This window comes from Macaca nemestrina, chromosome 2, assembly GCF_043159975.1.
Source record: "Macaca nemestrina isolate mMacNem1 chromosome 2, mMacNem.hap1, whole genome shotgun sequence".
Classification (NCBI taxonomy): domain Eukaryota; kingdom Metazoa; phylum Chordata; class Mammalia; order Primates; family Cercopithecidae; genus Macaca; species Macaca nemestrina.
Genome location: NC_092126.1, coordinates 30,875,292 through 30,895,852, shown reverse-complemented (window position 1 = coordinate 30,895,852; position 20,561 = coordinate 30,875,292). Strand labels below are relative to the sequence as shown.

General features: G+C 39.5%; 1 protein-coding gene across 1 annotated transcript in view; it reads right to left on the bottom strand.

Moving 5' to 3' along the window:
- Window positions 1-20,561, bottom strand: part of LOC105465802 (TBC1 domain family member 5) — a 570,286-nt gene that overhangs the window by 25,765 nt on the left and 523,960 nt on the right. Inside the window, exon 22 of the mRNA XM_011714415.3 lies at window positions 2,160-2,259. Coding sequence (XP_011712717.1) covers window positions 2,160-2,259 — 100 coding nt within the window. The remainder of the gene's footprint in view (window positions 1-2,159; window positions 2,260-20,561) is intronic.

Here is a 20,561-nt window from a genome sequence, read left to right as displayed (position 1 = left end):
CTACTTAGCTCTTTAAACGCAACTTTTACTTGCCCTTTACCAGACACTCTCTACAGGGCAAGCTTACCTAACTATGTGCTTGCTTAGAAGCTCCTGGACTGGAAATCTCTCCCACCCAGAGATTTCTTGGAGACAACAGTCAATTTACAACCTCAAGTATGCCCGAGATGAAACTCTCCCCCCACTGGAGAGTATCTCAGATAACAGTCACTTTACAACCTAACTCTGCTTATGCTGGCACCAGCTTAACCACCTGGAAGATAAGGCACTGAAGCCACTGACATAGACCTTTACCTGCTCACTCCTTCCCTCATTTGCTGTTCATGCCAAGTCCACCTTTAAAAGCCTCTGTTTTCTGTCCCCAAAGTGAGGTGGTACCTTTAAGCAAAGGGGTCTGTACTTCTTCCCCTAAGCTAAGCTATAGAATAAAAAGTCTCCTTATACCAGAACTCACTCTTGTTATCTGGACTCTGCAAGTGGTAAGTGACTGAACTGGTGACTTTGTTATAGGTCTATATGAATTTTTAAAAATGATGGTCAAGCAGCTTTATTTATTAATAAATAAACAGAGTGGATCAAATGTGACAGGGGTAATGTTTCTTGCTGTGATGACAGATACTACCCTATCAATCATCTACCGGGGTTTCTCCTGCTGTTTTTCCCTCTTGAGCCCTTTCCCTGCAGGAGTGGTTGAGATGCTAGGAACACGGCTGAGGGTAGAACAGGACACAGCCAGCTGCTAATAAGACACTGTCAGGCAGCCAGCCACTTAGATCAGCATCTCTCCAAATCTTTTAAGAGAACATTTATTATTTTATTGAGGCCAGTATGGTTTAGGCTATACCCAAATGACAGCCATTGTTACTTGTAATGGCTTAGAGCTTGTTGGGGGGTTTGAAGGCAGAGAGTTTACCTCCAACGAAGGCCCCAGAGGCTTTGGTGGATTCTCTTTGGTTTCTCCTCACAGGTGGGATGCATCCTGATTTCTTACAATACCTGGTATTGCCATTTCTTGACACTACAGAGCAGCACATTGGCCATTTCCATGAGTACATGTCTTTGTTTCCTAATTTATTCATAAATTACCAGTCTTACTGGACAGTGAAGAAACAAATGCTGCCCATAAATGGTCTAAAAAAATAGTAAAATGGTGCATGACAGAAGCTTTTGTAAGCAGCATGGAGTTACTGAAGTGATTGATACGTGAGTCAGCATAAGGTATCTCTAATACGAGATACAGAACCTTTACAAATGCAGAGCAGTGCCTGAAGACTTTCCAGTGGGACATGCAGGACCCACATGCAAAATGAACTTCAAACTGGGACATTTCTTAGAATATAAGCACAGTCAGAAGTAAGAAAAGGTCATGCATTTCAGGCAGGTGGTTAAAAAACACATTTTTATAAAAAAAAGAATTGTCAAAATAATAATCACATTAGTGATTACTGACACGTTGGCACAGCAGTATAGCTGATTATTTGATCTTGAAAACTCAATATTTCATTTTGGTTTGAGGTAAACAGACATTTACAAAGGGCACAGGAGTTGAGATTTGTAGTCAGATTGCTTTTAAAGAATTTTTTAATTTTATTATTTTTGTTTAGACAAAGAGTCTCACTCTGTCACCCAGGCTGGAGTATAGAGGCCCAGTCACAACTTGCTGTAACCTCAAACCCCTGGGTTTAAGCAAAGTCTTCCCATCTCAGCCTCTCGAGTAGCTGGAACTATAGACACATGCCACCGTGCCCAGCTAATTTAAAAAAAAAAATTTTTTTTTGTTTTGTTTTTGTTTTGGTAGAGACACGGTCTCACTATGTTGCTCAGGCTGGTCTCAAATTCCTGGTCTCAAATCTTCCCACCTTGGCTTTCCACAGTGCTGGGATTATAGCTGTGAGCCACTGCATCCAGCTTGCTTGATTTTAAATTTCCACTCAATTTACTAATGATATAATCTTCGGGCATTTTCTTAATCCCTCTATGCCTTGGTTTCCTCATCTATATAATGTAGAGAGTAATTGTACTTCTATTATATGGCTGTTGTAAGGATTAAATAAGGTAATTCATGTAAACAGCTTAGCACAGGGCCTAGAACAAAGTAATGCTAGTGGCTATTATTGTAATGACTCTTATCATTCCCAGGGCCAAAGTAATTCACTTACCAAGATGAGTGTCCATCACCTTTGCACAGTATTTGCACATGGCATCCAGGTCATTCAACTGTCCTTGAAGGAAGGAAATTTGGGCTTCTAATTCTTCTTCCTAAAGTAAAGGGATAAACGTATGGAAATTTTTTAGAGATTGTCCAATAAAATCCCCATAGTTTTCTAAATGATCCAGACTAGTTTAAAGCAGCATGATACCTTTTTAAACCTAGACAAATCAAAACAGCAAATAAAAACAAAATCACAACTGCCACCGCCAACAAAATAAAAAAAGGGTAAAATGGAAAATTTTAAAGGTCTGGACTTTTCCTAATTGAATTCGAGCTTTAGGCCATGTGTAAAGTTATAGTTAGATTGCATATACAATCTTGCATTGCATAGATTTGCATATACAACCTTGTATTTAAAAAGCACACAATATATCTTCAATAAGCATTGGGCAACACAAATTAAGAGGGCAATTTGGATTTCAGTGAACTATACTTCCTAAGCAGTTGGTACAAAAACATTGCATCTTTTTAACACATTTGCAAAACCAAAGATTTCCCTTTTCATAAGACAAATCTGTAAGCCTGGAACCTGGACTCTGTAAAAAAAAAAAAAAAAAAGAAAAAGACATATCTCATCATTTTCTAGACAATGATAATCTGATAATTTCTTAACATGTGAGATTTCCTAAAGCGCTTGGAAAAGTTTTGCCTCAGCAGCCCATAAATTGTTGCTCCTCTCTCTTGATATGACACTAGCATATTTCATTTATTTGTTTGTTTCTAGGAAAAAGTACTCTAGGTTGAATAATTATCTAAGTTAAATTACCTAAAAACAATGTAACTGTAACAAAAGGCTGAAGTCTTTTTTTTTTTTGTTAAGGAAAAGATAATATAAGCAAAAAGTTTCCCAAGGAAATTTGGAAGGTTATGGGAGTTTTTTTTTAAGAGAAAAAGAATAATCCTCATCATTTAGGATACTCTAAACAAAGCTAGCTGGAATACAAAGAAAGGATATTGCCAGAGCTGGAGTAGGCTACAAAATTGATTTTCCAGTCTTAGATCTACTTGTCCTTTTGCATAAGAATCCTCTGTATCATTAAAAAAGAAGGAAAGAAAAACCTACTAAGGTATCCTTTCTCTTTGAGAAAGAGTATAATTTGACTTGTACATGGAAATTAATAGTTGAAAAGGTTACTTGTAGATATATCCCATTTTAACAATAGGCACATGTAGCACTGCAAATTATTGTTTTTAACTGCTGTCTCAAGAGCTAGCTCTTAGGAATAGGCATTGAAACACTTGACACAGAAAACAGACGTAGTGCTGTGCGCGGTGGCTCATGCTTGTAATCCCAGCACTTTGAGAGGCAGAGGCAGGCAGATCACTTGAGGTCAGGAGTTCGAGACCAGCCTTGTCAACATGGTGAAACCCTGTCTCTACTAAAAATACAACAAATTAGCTGGGAGTGTTAGTGAGCACCTGTAATCCTAGCTACTCAGGAGGCTGAGCAGGAGAATCGATTGAACCCGGGATATGGAGGTTGAAGTGAGCTGAGATCATGCCACTGCACTCCAGCCTGGGTGACAGAGCAAAACTCTACCTCAAAAAAAAAAAAAAAAAAAAGAAAAAAGAAAGAAAGAAAATAGACATAGTAGTAGCAGCACTAACCATGTTCTTTATATATCCTACAAGTGTAGTAGCCTCTCCTCCAATACTCAAATAAGAACAAATACTTCCAGAAGAAGCTTAGCCAAAGGATAATTAGAAGTAATTTTGGAGAGGTGGGGTTATCTTCCTAACTCTGCAGCTGAGCATTAAGGTAGAAAAGGATGGGGTGTTTCAGGGCTTTTCTCTACTTCTTTTTCTCATTTGTTTCTGCACAGCCTTGAATTTCCCTGGTTGTCACAGGAAACTAGGAATTAGAGAAAAAAGGCTACATCTGCTGTTTAATAATGGTTGTGCTTAGTCTCCAAAGATGGCCACCATCAATTTCTTCCCTCCCTGACTATGCATGTTGCTTTATTCATTACAAGGTCGTATGTATTCCCCCTGTCCTTGAATCTGGACTGGTCTATGACCTGCATTGATCCAGAGCATGTAGCCTAAGTCAAACTGCTAATTTTGAGCTAGTTTAAGGGGCCTGCCAGCTTCTGCTTTCATTAGAAGCTAGCTACCATGCTGTAAAGAAGTTCAGGCTACAATACTGAAAGAAAGGAGAGAACATACAGAGAAAAAGAGGGCACATGAGAAGCACAGAAGTTCTAGACATGTGAATAAAGTTTTTCTGGACTTTTCAGCCTGAGCCAGCTGAAGCCGGCCTAGTAAGTGACCCAGTCAAGACCCTTCCTGGAGCAGAAGAAGAGCCTGAGCCCTGCTCAAATTCCTGATCCACAGACCTATGATGGGGGTACTAGATTTTGGAGTAGGTTTGTTATGCAGCAATAGACAACAGAAATAGAGGCAGAATGAAAACAACATTAACTTAGCATATGGCATGAGGAAACGTAAGTTCTATTCCTGGTCCTGCCATTAATAAGTCACGGGACCTTAAGTAATTCTCTGTCCACTCTGGACCTAAATTCAGTACTCTCAGGTGAATGCAAAAGTTAGAGGCTTTGCTTCCAAGGAACTTACAAACTAGTAAATGGAATAAGAAAGTTACATGGTCCCGGTCTACTCTACTGAACCATTAACCTTTTTAGTTTGTGGCAGACACAAACCCCAATTAGCTGAGTCTAGAACTGTACCGAGGCCAGAGTTTGATAGTCTTTTAAAAAGAGAGGGCCAATCTGTGGCCTGTGTTTCGCCTTACAAGTGGCTACCAATTGGGGTGCTGATAGCCCGGAGTGGACCAAGGGCACAAGGAATGCAGTGCTTCTTGGTTTAAAAACTTCTCCTCTGTTTACTCCATGCATTAGTTTAATTTGGATTAGCCACCACTTCTTTTAAAACACGAAAGCCGTTGGGAGCTTTGATACTCAGCAGTCATTCCTACCTGAATGGATTTATTTTCTTTTGCAAAGGAAATCAAACTGGGAAGGAAGAACTTAGAAGACACGCTTTAGAGGACGTAGGCACAGTCTGTTGGCAGTGAGGTGTTGAACAGCTGGTGGAAAGTATGAGCTTAAAGAGGGCCTCTTTCTCAAAACATTTTATTCCTCTAGCAGGAACATTACTGTAATAAAGACTGTGATGAGACTGGGGCCCTCTAACCTGTATAGTTAATGGGGAAGTCCTAAGAGTGTAGCAGTCCAGGGCACTTGCTGGGCAAATATGCAGGGATATAAAAACACAAATTTCCAAGTCTGCAATTTTTGCTTAGGGCTCTGGTGGCAGCCACTGAAGTGCATCTTGAATACTTAAACCCCAAGTAGATCTTGATACAAACAGACTCTGTTTGTCTCAATATAAACACATGGAAAAAGGCAACTTTGAATCAGTTAAACCTTCTTTTTCAAAGGGATGGTTATATAAAAGCCGAATATGTGAGATAAAAGAGGACTACTCTGGTTGAAGCAGGTTGAGGTACCAAGAACCTCATCCATAGTCTGAAATCTAATGTATTATCCTCTAGAGTTTGCTTAATCTTAAAACATTTCTAAACCCTTCAACTATCACTCAGACTTTATAAATAGAAATGGAATCACTTGGAGGCAAAAGGGTGGCTTGTCATTTATTCTTCACTATATTATATAATTACAGATAAAAGAAAGAGCCAAGAATCAAGCTTCTAAAACTGTGGGAACTGACTTTACATTTTTATCTTTTCTCATCCTCCACACTCCTCCCAACTAACAATGCTTTAGACATTGACAGCTTTAGTTATGTGTTTTCATTAAATTGGTCCTCTGTAATAAAAATGCTTGGCTAATTGCCTTGAGGTTTTATGAAACCAACCAGTTACCAGTTAGTGTAATTATGTGTAAATAAGACACTGAAGATAAATGTTTATTATATTTACTTTTATGTGTATGTCCTGCCTTCCATTATAGGAGGGCGTAGGGTGGGGAACAAAGTAATGCTGAAATAGACACACCTGGGTTCACATCCTGTTTTTCTCAGTTATTAGCTGTATAATCTTGGACAAGTTCCTTAATTTCTTGGTCTACTCAACCCAACTTGGAAGGATTGGGGGAGAACAAATGGGAACATATGGAGAACATAGCATCTGGCACAGAGCAGACACTCGATAAAGGTAATTATTCTTTCTTTAGAATTTTTTTTTTATAATCAAGTTCAGACAGTGAAATGGATTTAAATACAAAGTTTTATGATTCACTGTTGGAAAACAGGCTTTAAAACGTTTACATAGCTTAGCCCAGAAAGATTAGCTTAAGAGCCCATCACCGTCTTAAGCTCTGGATAGCAAATTAATGTGCAAGGCAAGAAACTGATAGAGGAGGATAAAGTTAGGCCACGTGTAGACTACAGCGTGCAACATCACCAATCGTAATTGGTGCCCTATAGCAAAGGACCAGAAGATGAGGGCCAATCTATCAGAAGAGAAAAATAACTAGCATCAAATCCCTTTACATTGATTGTAATATACCAGACACTGAGCTTTGCTGTATTAAAATGTTTACTCTTCACACAAACTTCTGAGGTATATTCTCTCATTATCTCCTACATAAAATATGGTCTACTCCTCTGTAAGCCACATTCTCTGGAAGTGTATGCTAAGGTTTAGATAGCTCTTTGAGAACCCAAGTCACTTGGCCTGCTACTCTCATTTCTTCCCTGTGTACACATTCCTTCCTATGCTCCATTACTATGGTCCTTCCCATGAACGATCCCATATTTCAGTTTCCTCTACCTGAGATTCACCAGTTGTAATGCTGAGTCCTAATGCCAAATTGCTTATTAAATTGTTTTCCTTCAAAAACATACAGATATGACTGGCTGTGTTGTTTTGTTGTTTGTTGAATGATTTTCTTTTTGACTAAATAATCTGAAGAAATCGTTTTTTGAATTTGCTTTTTAGGAAGTGGTGTCTCTACTATCATTCTGCCCCAAATAGTTGATGCATCATTATACTTCTATTTAAATGTTATGTATCTCAGTTGTTTAAATTTAATATATCAATTTTATTAAATAGTTCAATGTGTTCCTGCTACTTCTTTGTTAAAAAGAGGACAAACTTTCATAGTTTATTATTTATTCACATATTAATTTATTCAAAAATGATGTTCATTTGCATCGTGTTAGGCCTTGTGAGAAATACAATAATGACTAAAACATGGCCTCTGATTTCTAAAAATTTAGAGGATGGTCAAACCTGCACAGAAAGCCAAGAGAGGTATAAGATAAGTTCTGTAAAAGAGACATGAGAGAGGACTTCTCACAGTTCTGGAAAGGGAAGATGATTTCAATTTGTGTATATGGAAAGGAAAGGAGGTTTTCTAGTATTTTTGAGGGGTCCTGAAGAAGGAGAGTCTTGTCTTAGACAAAATAATAAGGAAATATGTTTTAGGAGGCAGGAAAGTATGGCACCCGGGCAAAGAGGCAGTCACTGAGCTGAGCCAGAACATGGGCATAGTATGAGCTGAGGTTCAGCAGAAAGGCTTCCCTTCCTTTTCTGTTCATCCCTGTTGCATTTTCACTTCATATAATTATGTTTTCAGGGTTGGGGTTTGACATGCAGACTGCTGTGGCCACTGCCCCCAACACACACCATGCTGACAGATGATTATTCAGGCTGCAGTGGTGTTTTTGTCCATGGACTAATTCAAACTCCAGGGGAATAGTGAGGCAGGAATGGCACTGAGGTGGAGTTCTGCTTAGCTTCTAAGTGGGTGTCCTCAGAACACAAGAGAAGCAGACAAGGGAACCAACACTAGCTGTAGGCAGCAGGAACAGGCTAAATATAGCAACCAGAAGACAGGAAAGACGCCCAGTCTTTCTCGAGCAGATGGGTGAACAAGAAGTGGGAAGTAAAGGAAACGGAAAGTCTCAAGGAGAAAAAGTGGAAAGGCCACGGATGTTCGGAGGAAGCTGTGGTGTACACAAGGGCAAAACACATACACGGTGTGAATGAAATCCAAGTCAGAAGCATATGGTATCAGCAGAGGAAGATACCACCAGAAAAAAATGGAAGAAGAGCACAAAGAAGACTTTTTAAGAGTATTAAAATAAGTGGCAGGAGGTGTGAAGCTGTACAGCCATACTGGTGAACAAGTTGGAATATAAATCACAAGCCTTAAAATCAGTATATACTAGGCTTGACACTTACCTTCTCTGTGATTCTGACCAGATAGCAAAGTTCTTTGAGCCTCAGTTTCCTGTTTACAAAATGGTGATAATGATAGCTTCTACCTCATGTGCTTGTTGGAGGACTGAATTTAAATTACACGAGGTTTTCCAGATTAAATACTTTGCACAGTGGTACATGGTAAACACTCAATAAATGTGAATTTTATTGTCTCTAAATTTTAATATAATTCTAGAAAGTTATTTCAAAGGATTATGAATGCATGCAGAAATAACTCCCAGGGTATTCACACATTCAATGGCAACATGCACACATATGGGCATAGGCACCTCACAGAAATCCTAAATGTCTAATGATGGGTGATTTGGGTAACTTGTGGAACATTTATAAACAGTATGCTATGCAAACCTTATTTGTTATTTATTTATTTTTTGAGACAGAGTCTCGCTCCGTCGCCCAGGCTGCAGTGCAGTGGTGTGATCTTGGCTCACTGTAACCTCCGCCTCCCGGGTTCAAGTGATTCTCCTGCCTCAGCCTCCCAAGTAGCTGGGATTATACTCATCTACTACCACACCCGGCTAATTTTTTAAAAAAACATATTTTTAGTAGAGTCGGGGTTTCACTATGTTGGTCAGAGTTGTCACGAACTCCTGACCTCAAGTGATCTGCCTGCTTCAGCCTCTCAAAATGCTGAGATTATAGGCATGAGCCATCATGTCCAACTTATACAACCTTTAAAAATGTTTTTATAGTAGAACATTTAAGAATAACATATCATATACTAATTGGGAAAACAGGTTACAAAGTACTAGGTAAAGAATGAATTCTGATTTCAAAAAATATATATACATGCATAGAAAAAAAAAAAAAAGGATAGTTCCCAAATAGTTTATGTTGGTTTTCTTCAAATGGTGGAATTATGGGTGATTTTTTCCCTCCTTTTTGCTAATTTTCTGCGGATTTTCTGCAATGAAATTGGATCATATTTTTGTAATAAGAAAATCAAATAATGCAAATAACATAGTAGAGAAGAAAAAAGTGAAAGGTGATTGCCAAGGAAAAAAAAAGATGTAACTGATTCCAAATCAAACTCCAAATAATATTCTATACGCTAAACAAATCTGTACTCTAAACAACACTAAACAGAGAAACTTCTATGAAATCACTTGTAAAAAAGAACGTAAGTAGCATATTTTGTCCCATGTGCAAACCCGGAGTAGTACAGCACTCTTATGGTAAAGGGCTTCCTTCTATATGATTAAAGTGAGAACGTCAGTGGATGCTGCTCTTTATGGGTTGCCTAGAAATAATGTGATTCTTAAAGATATTTTAAAAATAAAGATGCTTACAAAATCCCCAGTAAATAAGAGTTCCCATTTTTGGACAGGATGTAAACAAAAGTTAAATGGAAATGGAAATGGCCTTTAGAAATTCTGAACTGAAATTCAAAGCTCAAGATGTCAAATTTATGCTATCCAATTATATCATTTCAGAACTGGAAATGTCTTTAGAGATCATTTATTTCAACCCCTTCTTGTTTACAAATAAAGCAACTTTTACATGGCTAGGTAGCTGGGCAGTAGCAGAAATCCCACTAGTAGGCGTCCTTGTTTTTCAGCCACTGAAGCACTGCGGTGTCCCACCGCTGACATCCTCACTACCAGGGGACACTGGATTTGTCCCAAGAGGATGGGTTTTCGTAACAATCACTGAGCCCTTTTCCTTCTACCCCACATCCTCCTGTACTAGCAATGCTCCTTCCTGACTATGGAAGGCTACAGCAAAGCCACTAAAACCTGAACTCCACAGGACTTTGTATCACTTTTTACTCCTTTAGTTTCCCCCTGAAACTTGGATAAAACCCCTACATTAAAAGATACTGACTCCTTATAATTTATAAAGTTAAAAATTGCATGTGATAAAATTGGTGTGGCCAGGTGAGCCATGAGTCAGGCTTTGTCCAGCCCAGCTCCTCTCTGATTGTGCTGCTTCAGCTGGCTCTAACAGATAGTGATCATTCAAACCCCTTCTCCGCAGCAGCCCAACAAGGGCTGCAGGGCAAGACTACAAGGTCAAGTATAGGGAGAAACCTTTATTTTTTCCTGTAAAAATTTTCTCTACCAAATTGCTACTTGACTTATAGCATATCCCTAGAATTGACAAATTACGTATCAACTCCACATTCTCTTCATTGGTTTACATGCGAAGAGTTCCAAATCTCTTTTTGAAGTCAGGTGTTGGCAGGTTAAAATAATTAATTCAGATCACATGCTTACCGTGGGTGCGACATATGGGGTATGGATTACAAATATTTTAAAAATAGTACATGTGAGGTTCACAAAATTAAGGGAAAGAAATTTCCCGTTATATTCAGCTGTTGCTTATAAGTTTTATTGAGGGAGTAAAAAAGATCTTAATTTCTTACCCCTTTTTATTCTTCGGGTCTACCTGATAAGGCAGAAATTCTTCATTGCCCAGTTATGACTAATAACTTTTTTTTGTAGAAAGTGCTAACCACAGACTCTATTTCCCTCAGTTTTCTTATTTGTAAAATGGGAAGCAATTCTAGCAGTGACCTTATAGCATTGCTTGAGGATTAAAGTAGCTAATACATGTAAAATGCTTAGAACAGAGGACACACTTATAGAAGGTGTTCTATAACTATTAGCACTTAGCCACCGTTTACAAGGAGAACACGCTCACACTAGGATATATTTGAAGTTTGCTTTATATGTAGAAAATCTCATTCCTTATTTGGTATTCAATTAATGTTATTAATATCAATTTTTTTCAATCTTTAATATGAACAAAAATCAGCTGGAGATCTTGTTAAAATGCAGAGTCTGATTTAGAAGGTCTGTGTTAGGGCTTAAGATTCTGCATTTCTAACAGTCTCCCAGGGGATGGGATGCAGCCGGTCTACGGACCACAATTTGGATGGCAAGGATTTAAATAACTCATTTCATGTGCTCCTTCTATTAATATTTACTTCTGAATATATCTTCCCATCATTCTAGGAAGGCTGTGAAGTACTTTACTATCTATCTGATCTAAGGCAGTTTTAACAGATGGCTGCATGGTTAGATGCATACTTGGTGACAGTCCAAAAGACCTCTTCTCAACATGGAGTAGGATGCAGCAGAGAGAGAAGCCGGGTGATAAGCTTCCAGGAGAGCTTTCCAACCTCCCTGAGTTAGTTTTGTACTGAGTAGCTCTATTATTCTATTTAGAGCTAATTCTTAGACCATCAGATATCAGTTTATTCTACTGTAAACACAAACATTTATAAAATTTCTCGTTAAGAAACACAAGTGAAATATGAATTAATTTTGTTGGATTATGCATGCTCTCTTCTGTAACTTTCGATAAACATAGGCTGTGTATTAAGTATCAGAGAATAAAAGATGCTTTTCAAACATAAAATGCAATGAAAAGGAAATGGCAAAAATACTTCCATAATTCATGGTATTTAAATTCATCCCTGATTTTCTGAAGATATCTTTCTGAAGATATGATTTCTGAAAAAATCATAAGTAATATTTATTAAGAACTTTTAGCTTTTAGAAACATGCTCTTGTACCTACTGCCATTTTAACATTGTGAGCTATTTTAATCTAATTCTGCTTTCCTAGAAGTTGCCTACAAAAAATAATAAACAGAAAAGACAAGAATGGTGCCAGAAAACAGGATCATGTGCTACAAATTCTAAAGTAAAGTAAATAAGCTTACAATCTGGAATAAATACACTGGAAATTGAAATACAACCTTTAATTAGGAACAACTTCACATAGGTGTAACCAGAGGAAGAATAAAACCTCACTTGCAGAGTTACAAACCTCATTATTTGCAAAAGTCCTATAACTGCAATTTAAAATGATTATATGCATATGGTATGTCTTCTTAGCCCTGTAAAAATTCAAAAGGTATAAAAGGTGTCTGCTAGAAGTGCTTATGTATGGGAGTCTAATTAAATGGCATTTGTGGAGAAATGCTCCCATCTTTTGGGCTTTTGCGCTGTCATTTCTGTGTTGTGTTTTTATAATCAGGCAACCTGACCCATCATTTGGAAACCCATGTAGTTCTCTCCTCCACCAGGACAATAAGCACAGATGTTACTCTACTTAACAAGGGTTTTCCCCCTCACCACTTACATGTGATCAGACCAACTGATGAAACCAGCCAGCCAGCACCAGGGCCTCCAGCTGAGTTTCTTACAGTAATGCTGGCTGGGCAAAACCATCTGCGTGCTCTCCCTTGCTGTTCCTGGCACCAAGGTAGGCATCTGCACAATGGCTGACCCAGATAGAAGGGCCTGAGCCAAGACTGTTTTTCTTATGACAAAGCTAATTGATCCGTGTGAGGATGAAATGCACACACTTGTACAACTTATTCTCTGGGCTAACTGACCTCTACAATGTCCCAACAGAGACAGACAAAAAACCGTACCCTGCAGCAAATCCAAGCTGAGGATCAAGCACAGTTTAAGAATGACTTTAATAACAATTGGTAAAAGCAAGTAAGTGTTGGAACAGCCTTGATATTTCTTTCTTTCTTTTTAAACACAAACACTACCACTTCTGAGACTTCTGGAAAGACAAAAAGGTGAAAAGGAAATAATTCTCTAAATTACCTGGTTTATTCATATGCCTATCATACTTTTGTTAGTTCATCCCTTCAGTTATACCCTATCTGTCATTAAATACCAACAATTCCTATTAGCTTTTTAAATAACTGGTTGGTAAATGCTGCTGAGAAATGAAGCAACTTTTCAGGCTCTAGAGGACGCCAGAGCAAAGCCTAAGACATCTCAATACTTGCACAACACACAAAACCCTCAACAGCATTCATTTATTCCTAAACGTTTACTGAGTGCCAGACACAATATCTGGCACAGAGGATACAGTGACAAGTGCCTGCAAGAGCCTTATAAGTAAACACAAGTAGTTCTCTGACATTCAAAGCAGGGGAAGCATTTGCAGATTACGCAGGACACCCTCCATCTCAAGATGCTGCTGCTTTAGGTTTGGGGAGGGGTTCTGAAATCTGCAGCTTAACTAGGGCCCCAGCTACTTATTGCAAGTGCTGAAAGTTCCTAGCAGAGAAGGCTCCATGGCACATAAGGTACTTGGGCTGAGACTGGAAGGGACTCTATCAGTTTTGTGGCTACATGAATCACTCTGGCCAGAAGAGACAGTGAAGGGAAACAACACAGAAGTATGAGGAAGCATGCTTGGTTTGAGGGAAATGAAATAGCTGTGCATTCCTGAGGGGCTGGGGAGGAGTAAGAGGGAGGACTGATGATGAGACTGAACAGGGTGAGACTGTAAAAGGCCCTACAGGGCATACCTCAAAATTGAGGGATTTATCCTAGGGAGAAGGGGCCTCTGCAGAATTCTGATAAGGAGTCAGACCGTATTGAGTCAGATATACATGATGCACACATTGGTGTTGTGAAATACTTTGGGTATATGTTGACCATTAATAAAATGGAATAACTCTAAAATTTCTAGTTAACATGGAACTGTTACTTGAGTACAAAGAAATTATGTAGAGTATAACCTTTCTATATTCTCATTCCTCCAACTCACCAAATCCAGAAGCTGCATGTCATGAACTGTGTAGAGTCAGTTCTGTTATAATGCTTGTTCTGAAAATGTGAACTAGTTTCAGTGAGATCAGTGTATTAAGGAACTGAGCATAACCCGAAGTTCACATTTGCTTACACACAATATCATCCTCAAGAAATAATGGGCGAATGCAGAACACTCCACACAGATGAACACAGCTGCACGTAGGAATGCAGGAATCCGCACAATGCCTGCACGCACACAACACAGATATCTGCCAGTTACCTCAATGCCATATGTGTTATGAGCTACTTCCATAACCAAATCCATCAGATTCCAGATAACTCTCCTCCACCACTTCACAGTGACTCACAAGCTACAACCCTTCCAATGTCCACTTCCCCATCTGAGCTTCAGGTATTTTTCAAGGCAAAGTATCATATTTATTGCACTATTTATTTCTTAATCACTTAAAATGTGTAAAACCACTCTACCACTTTTATTAGGTTCCTACTTTGTTTCATGTGTCACTGATGACCTTTTTTTTCAGTATTGTACCCCAACCCAATTTTCCCCACAAGCCCTGTGGTTTTTATCTTATGTTTATTACCATTTTAGAGACAAAGTCTCGCTTTGTTACCCAGGCTGGAGTACAGTGGTGTGATCATAGCTCGCTCACCGCAGCCCTGAACTCCTCGGTTTAAGCGATCTTTTCACCTCAGCCTCCCAAGTAGCTAGAATTACAGGTGTGTAGCACCATGCCCAGTGGTTTTTTCTTTTTCTTTTTTGGTAGAAATGGGGTCTTGCTATGTTGCCCCAGCTGAACTCCTGGCCTCAAGCAATCCTCCCACCTCAGCCTCTCAAAGCACTGGGATTACAGGCATGAGTCACTGTGCCTAGACTCCCTGTGGTTTTTACTACATGACTTTGCATAGCATAGTGATTTTGGGGAACAATTAAGTCACCTCAGAACTGACAATTCTGCTGGGTGGGGTATAGTGGCTCATGACTGTAATCCCAGCATTTTGGGTGGCTGAGGCAGGCAGCTCAGGAGTTCAAGACCAGCCTGGACAACCTGGTGAAACCCTATCTCTACAAAAAATACAAAAATTAGCTGGGCATGGTGGCTCGTGCCTGTAGTCCCAGTTACTTGGGAGGCAGAAGGGGTTGGATTACTCGAGCCCAGGAGATGGAGGTTGCAGTGAGCCGAGATTGTGCCACTGCACTCCAGCCTGGGTGACAGCATGAGACCCTGTCTCAAGAAAAAAAGAACAGTTCTGAAGATGACTGTTCAATGAAGATGAATACATTCATGACAATCAAATTTATGTTTTTTTTCCAGAAAGGTAATTGCAGAAAAGTTTTAGTGTAGACATCATGGTATCACTCAGTGTTTATGAAACAGAAGTATTACCTGTATTATGGGTTCTCTATAGGGGCTAGGGCTGGTGTTCCCTGTGTCTCCTTCCCAAGAGGGCCCTGCAGCCATGAGCCCCCTCCAACCCAATCTACAGTTGTGGGCAATGGCTGGGCCTGATGGATTTAAGGGTAATCTAGGAATTTTGGCAAGTAAGACATAAAGGGAAGTCTTGGTGAGAAGCTGTTGAAAATATCTTTAAGATAGGGTTGCCATATTTAAAAATAAAAACATAGAACATAGGGTTAAATTTGAATTTCATATAAACATCGAATAAAGTTTTTAGTATAAATATGTCCCAAGTAATATTTGAGATACTTATACTAAAAAAGTTACTCATTATTTATCTGAAATTCAAACGTAACTGGGCATTTTGTTTTATCTGGCAAACCTACCTTTAAAAAATGCCCTAGGAAGACATGGTCATTCTCCTCTCGATGCTGGTGAATGGATATGGTGTCTAGAACTATTACAGCTGTCTTGCTTTCAACCTTGGGAACAGTTTGTTCTGGGAAGGGCAGGTCAGGGCAGAGAGATGGCAAGAAACTGCATCCTTGAAGACACAGATGAGCTTCTAAATTAGTGGTTCTAAACCTTGACTACATATTTGAATAATCCAGGAAGTTTTTAACAATTACTAATGCCCACGCTCTGCTGGAAAGATTCTCAGTTCTCCTGTGACCAGTATTGATTAAAACACTCTCCCAGGTGATTCTAACGTATGCTCGGGAATGGGAAGTCCTTTGAACTTGAGCTAAATAACTTTCCTTGTTAGTGGAATCAGTGTGAGTCGCATTTTCTGCTACATGTAGCTGAAAGCATCCTAAATAAAGACGGTCTCTGGAGTGAAACGCAAGGTCCAGCATTTAAACGTTTTATAATTAGTCCACCTTGGAAATTTAAATCACAATTTCTGGCAAAAGAATTAGGACTGCTCATTTATTTGGGAAAAAGCTCATGTCTCAGCCCAACTTTCAAACCTAAATCTGAAATCAAGGATGTCAAAAAAACTCTGGTCATAACAGAGGGCTGAAGATGTATGACTGATTATAGACATTAAGAAAACAATCAATACCTCATTTATCCTGGGCAATAAACAGATATTCATGTTTTCATCACCGTCCAGCTAAAATGATACTAGTTTGACTTGTCTAGAGCCAAATTTAAGATTTCCATAAATGTTGACATCATCAAATATTGGTATCATGCTGATTTCATTCTTGTTTTCAGAAGCATTATTCCTGATATTTTATGGAATATTTTCACATCATGATACATGAATAACATGTATCATGTACAAATGTAGAGTGTACAAATATGCTTCAAACCCAAATGGTTGCTTAGAATCCAGACTGAGAACATCCCAAAGTTAAGCAATTTGGCAGCACTTCTCACTGTTTTCAGTTGATTGGGACATTGCATTGAGGCCTCCTTCAATTTTTGGACCATGTGGTAGTATATATGTGTATTTTGGGCAGATTAATGTTATAATTTGCAAATTATTTACTTGTTAGTGGGATCCTTGAGATATCTGAAGGGACCTAAGGAAGGACTCAGGTAAATGTTGCAAACTGCCCCACCTTTGGGATAGCCTCCAGGAATAAAAAGTTGATGATGATCAAGAGGCCAGAGTGATTACCTGGAGGTAATCCTTGATGTTGATCTGAAAGGCCCTTTTTGCTGCACGGACAAGGTATGGTTGAATTTGGTTTATTTAATGAGATCAGGCCATCTTTCAGAGTTCATCACAGAGGCAAAAATAAGAAAGATATCAAACATTAAAGCAGAACGATAAGAACATTAAAGGTGAAAAAAGTAGAGAAATGTGACCGTGAAAGCCAGAAATCTGAGTCTAGTCTTGGATCTATGAATAAACGATGAGCTAGGGAGGGGAAAGGAGGGACTTTCCCTTTTCACAATTTTTTTCAAGTAGAAATAATTTTCTTATTCTTTTCTCTCTTTTCAAACATAGCCTATAACTTTTTAGGATTTAACATAAAGCCAGTTTGTTCTTGGCTTATTACAACACCATATTTTGCTGTTAAAGTTCCTGTCTACTGACCAAAGTAACTTTGGAAAGCAACATGTTGAATGGACATGATAAGGCCATAGACAGAACTGTACATGAGCACTGTACTATAGTTTAGGGGTCCTCAAACCCCAGGCTGCAGACCAGTAGCTGTTCGTGGCCTGTTAGGAACCAGGTTGCACAGTAGGAGGTGAGCAGCAGGCAAGCAAGCATTACCACCTGAGCTCTGCCTCCTGTCAGATAAGCAGCAGCATTAGATTCTCATAGGAGGGGAACCGCATTGTGAACTGCACATGCGAGGGATTCAGGTTGCGTGCTCCTTATGAGAATCTAATGTCTGATGACCTGAGGTGGAACAGGGAACATGTTTGATCCTGAAACCATGCCCCTGCAACTGCATCTGTGGAAAAACTGTCTTCCATGAAACAGTACCTGGTGACAAAAAGGTTGGGGACTGCTGCTATAGTTGGTAACAATTCTAAGGGAAATTGTCATCTTAAATAAAAAGGAAGTTTGGAAATTTGATTATATTACCTTCTGGTGACCCACACATTCAATGCTTTTTAAATCCTTTGGCTACACTGTAACGTCATGGCTGAATAGGGTTTTAGTTTTTTCAGATGTTTTAAAAAATTTCTCCTGAGCAACTGTATTTAACGAGCAAACATTCCATACCAAGGTCGATCTTATTCAAGCCAAGTCCAATAGTTTAGTCAAATACAACTTATAACAAAGTGAATCTGATAAAATTGTAAGGATAAACATGCGTATTAAGAGGATTAATAATTAGGCATAAATGGGCAACTCTGTGTAAATGACTTGGTGTGCTTGGTATTATCCTTATGGCCAAATGAATTATTTGTTTTTTTCTCTTCTTATTAGTTCTTCATGTTACTGCTAACATGTCTTCCTGGGAAAATCCAAGTTTTTTTTTTATCATCACTGCCACAAATTAGAAAGGTCCTGATTTTTTCCAATAGTTGCAGTTCCCTCTTCATTAACTTAGGGCCTTCAATAACTTAAAGCATGCCTTTAATTTAATTTACTCCCCAACTTCACCCTCTTTCAGTGAAGAATTTGGAGAGTGAAAAAAAAAAATTGCCTCATTCTCCAGGCAAATATGAACCCCAGACCAGGGTGTGCTGCTTAGTGAACAGAGCATGAGCTTGGTTTTTAGCCCCTGGGTTGTCTCTTATTCCCATGCTTCAGGCATGAGATTCCTGGTGCTTACTGCCAGCAATGCTTCCAGGTGTATTAATTTCTGACATATGGACAACTTGGGGCAGAAAGTTGGGAGGGTAAATAGCAGAGATCAGGAAAAGAGAGGAAGCTTGGGTAAAGGTGCCTGATATGGTTTGGATTTTCAAATCTCATTTGGATTTTCATCCCTGCCCAAATCTCATCTTGAATTGTAATCCCTAGTGTTAGAGCAGAGGAAGGATGGGAGGTGATTGGATCATCTGGATCACGGGGGTGGATTTCCCCCTGGCAGTTATTGTGATAATGAGTTCTCATGAAATTTGGTTTTTAAAAGTGTGTAGCACCTTCCCCTCACTCTCACTTCCTCCTTCTCTGGCTGTGTAAGATGTGAATCCTTCCTCTTCACCTTCTGCCATGATTGTAAGTTTCCTGAGGCTTCCCCAGGCATGCTTCCTGTACAGCATCTGGAACTTTGAGCCAATTAAATCTTTTCTTTATACATTACCCAGTCTCAGGTAGTTATTTATAGTAATATGAGAATGGACTAATACAGAAAATTTGTACTAGAAGTGTGGCAGCATTGCTACAAAGACACCTGAAAATGTAGAAGTGACTCTGGAACTGGGTAACAGGCAGAGGTTGGAACAGTTTGGACAGCTTAGAAGAAGACAGGCAGGTGAAGGAAAGTTTGGAACTTCCTGGAAACTTGTTAAACTTTTGTGACCAAAATGCTGACAGTGATATGGGCAATGAAGTCCAGGCTGAGATAATCTCAGATAAAGATGAGAAACTTACTGGGAATTAGAGTAAAGGTTACTTTTGTTATGCATTAGTAAAGAGACTGGTGGCATTGTGCCCCTGCTCTAGGGATCTGTGGAACTCTAAACTTGAGAGTGACAATTTAGGGTATCTGGTGGAAAAAATTTGTAAGAAGCAAAGTGTTCAAATGCAGCCTGGCTGCTTCTAACAGCATATGGTCATATGCATGAGCAAAGAGATGATCTGAAACTGGAACTTATGTAACAGGGAAGCAGAGCATAAAAGTTTGGAAATTTTGCAGCCTGGCCCTGTGGTAGAAAAGAAAAATCCATGTTTCTGGGAAGAATTTAAGCTGGCTGCAGAAATTTGCATAAGTAAAGAGGAGCGAATGTTAATAGCCGAGACAATGTGAAAAATGCCTCAAAGGCATCTCAGAGACCTTTGTGGCAGCCCCTTCCATCACAGGCCTAGAGGCCTAAGAGGGAAGAATGGTTTTGTGGGCTGGGCCCAGGGCCCTGCTACCCTGCACAAACTTGGGACACTGCTCCTTGTATCCCAGTTGCTCCCATTCCAGCCATGGCTAAAAGGGCCTAAGATATCTTAGGCCATTGCTCCAGAGAGTGCAAGCCACAAACCTTGGTGGCTTCCATGTGGTGTTAAGCCTGTGGGTGTTGAGAGGACAAGAGTTGAGGTTTGGGAACCTCCACCTAGATTTCAGAGGATGTATGGAAATGGCTGGATGGTGGAAGTCTGCTGTAGGGCTGACTCCTCACGGAGAACCTCTACTAGGACAGTGCAGAGGGGAAATGTGGGATTGGAGCCTCCACACAGAGTCTCTGCTGGGGCATTGCCTAGTGGAGTTGTGACAAGAGGGACACTGTCCTCCAGACCCCAGAATGGTAGATCTATTGACAGCTTGCACTGTGTGCCTGGAAATGCCACAATCACTAAATGCCAGCTTGTGAAAGCAGCTGAGGGGGCTGTACCCTGCAGAGCCCCAGGGAGGGAGATCCCTAAGGCCTTGGGAGCCCACCCCTTACATGAGTGTTGTCTGGATGTGAGACATGGAGTCAAAGGAGATTATTTTGGAGCTTTAAGATTTAATGACTGCCCTGCTGGGTTTCAGACTTACATGGGGCCTACAGCCCCTTTGTTTTGGCTGATTTCTCCCTTTCGGAATGGGCATATTTACTCAGTGCTTGTACTCCATTGTATCTTGAAAGTAACTA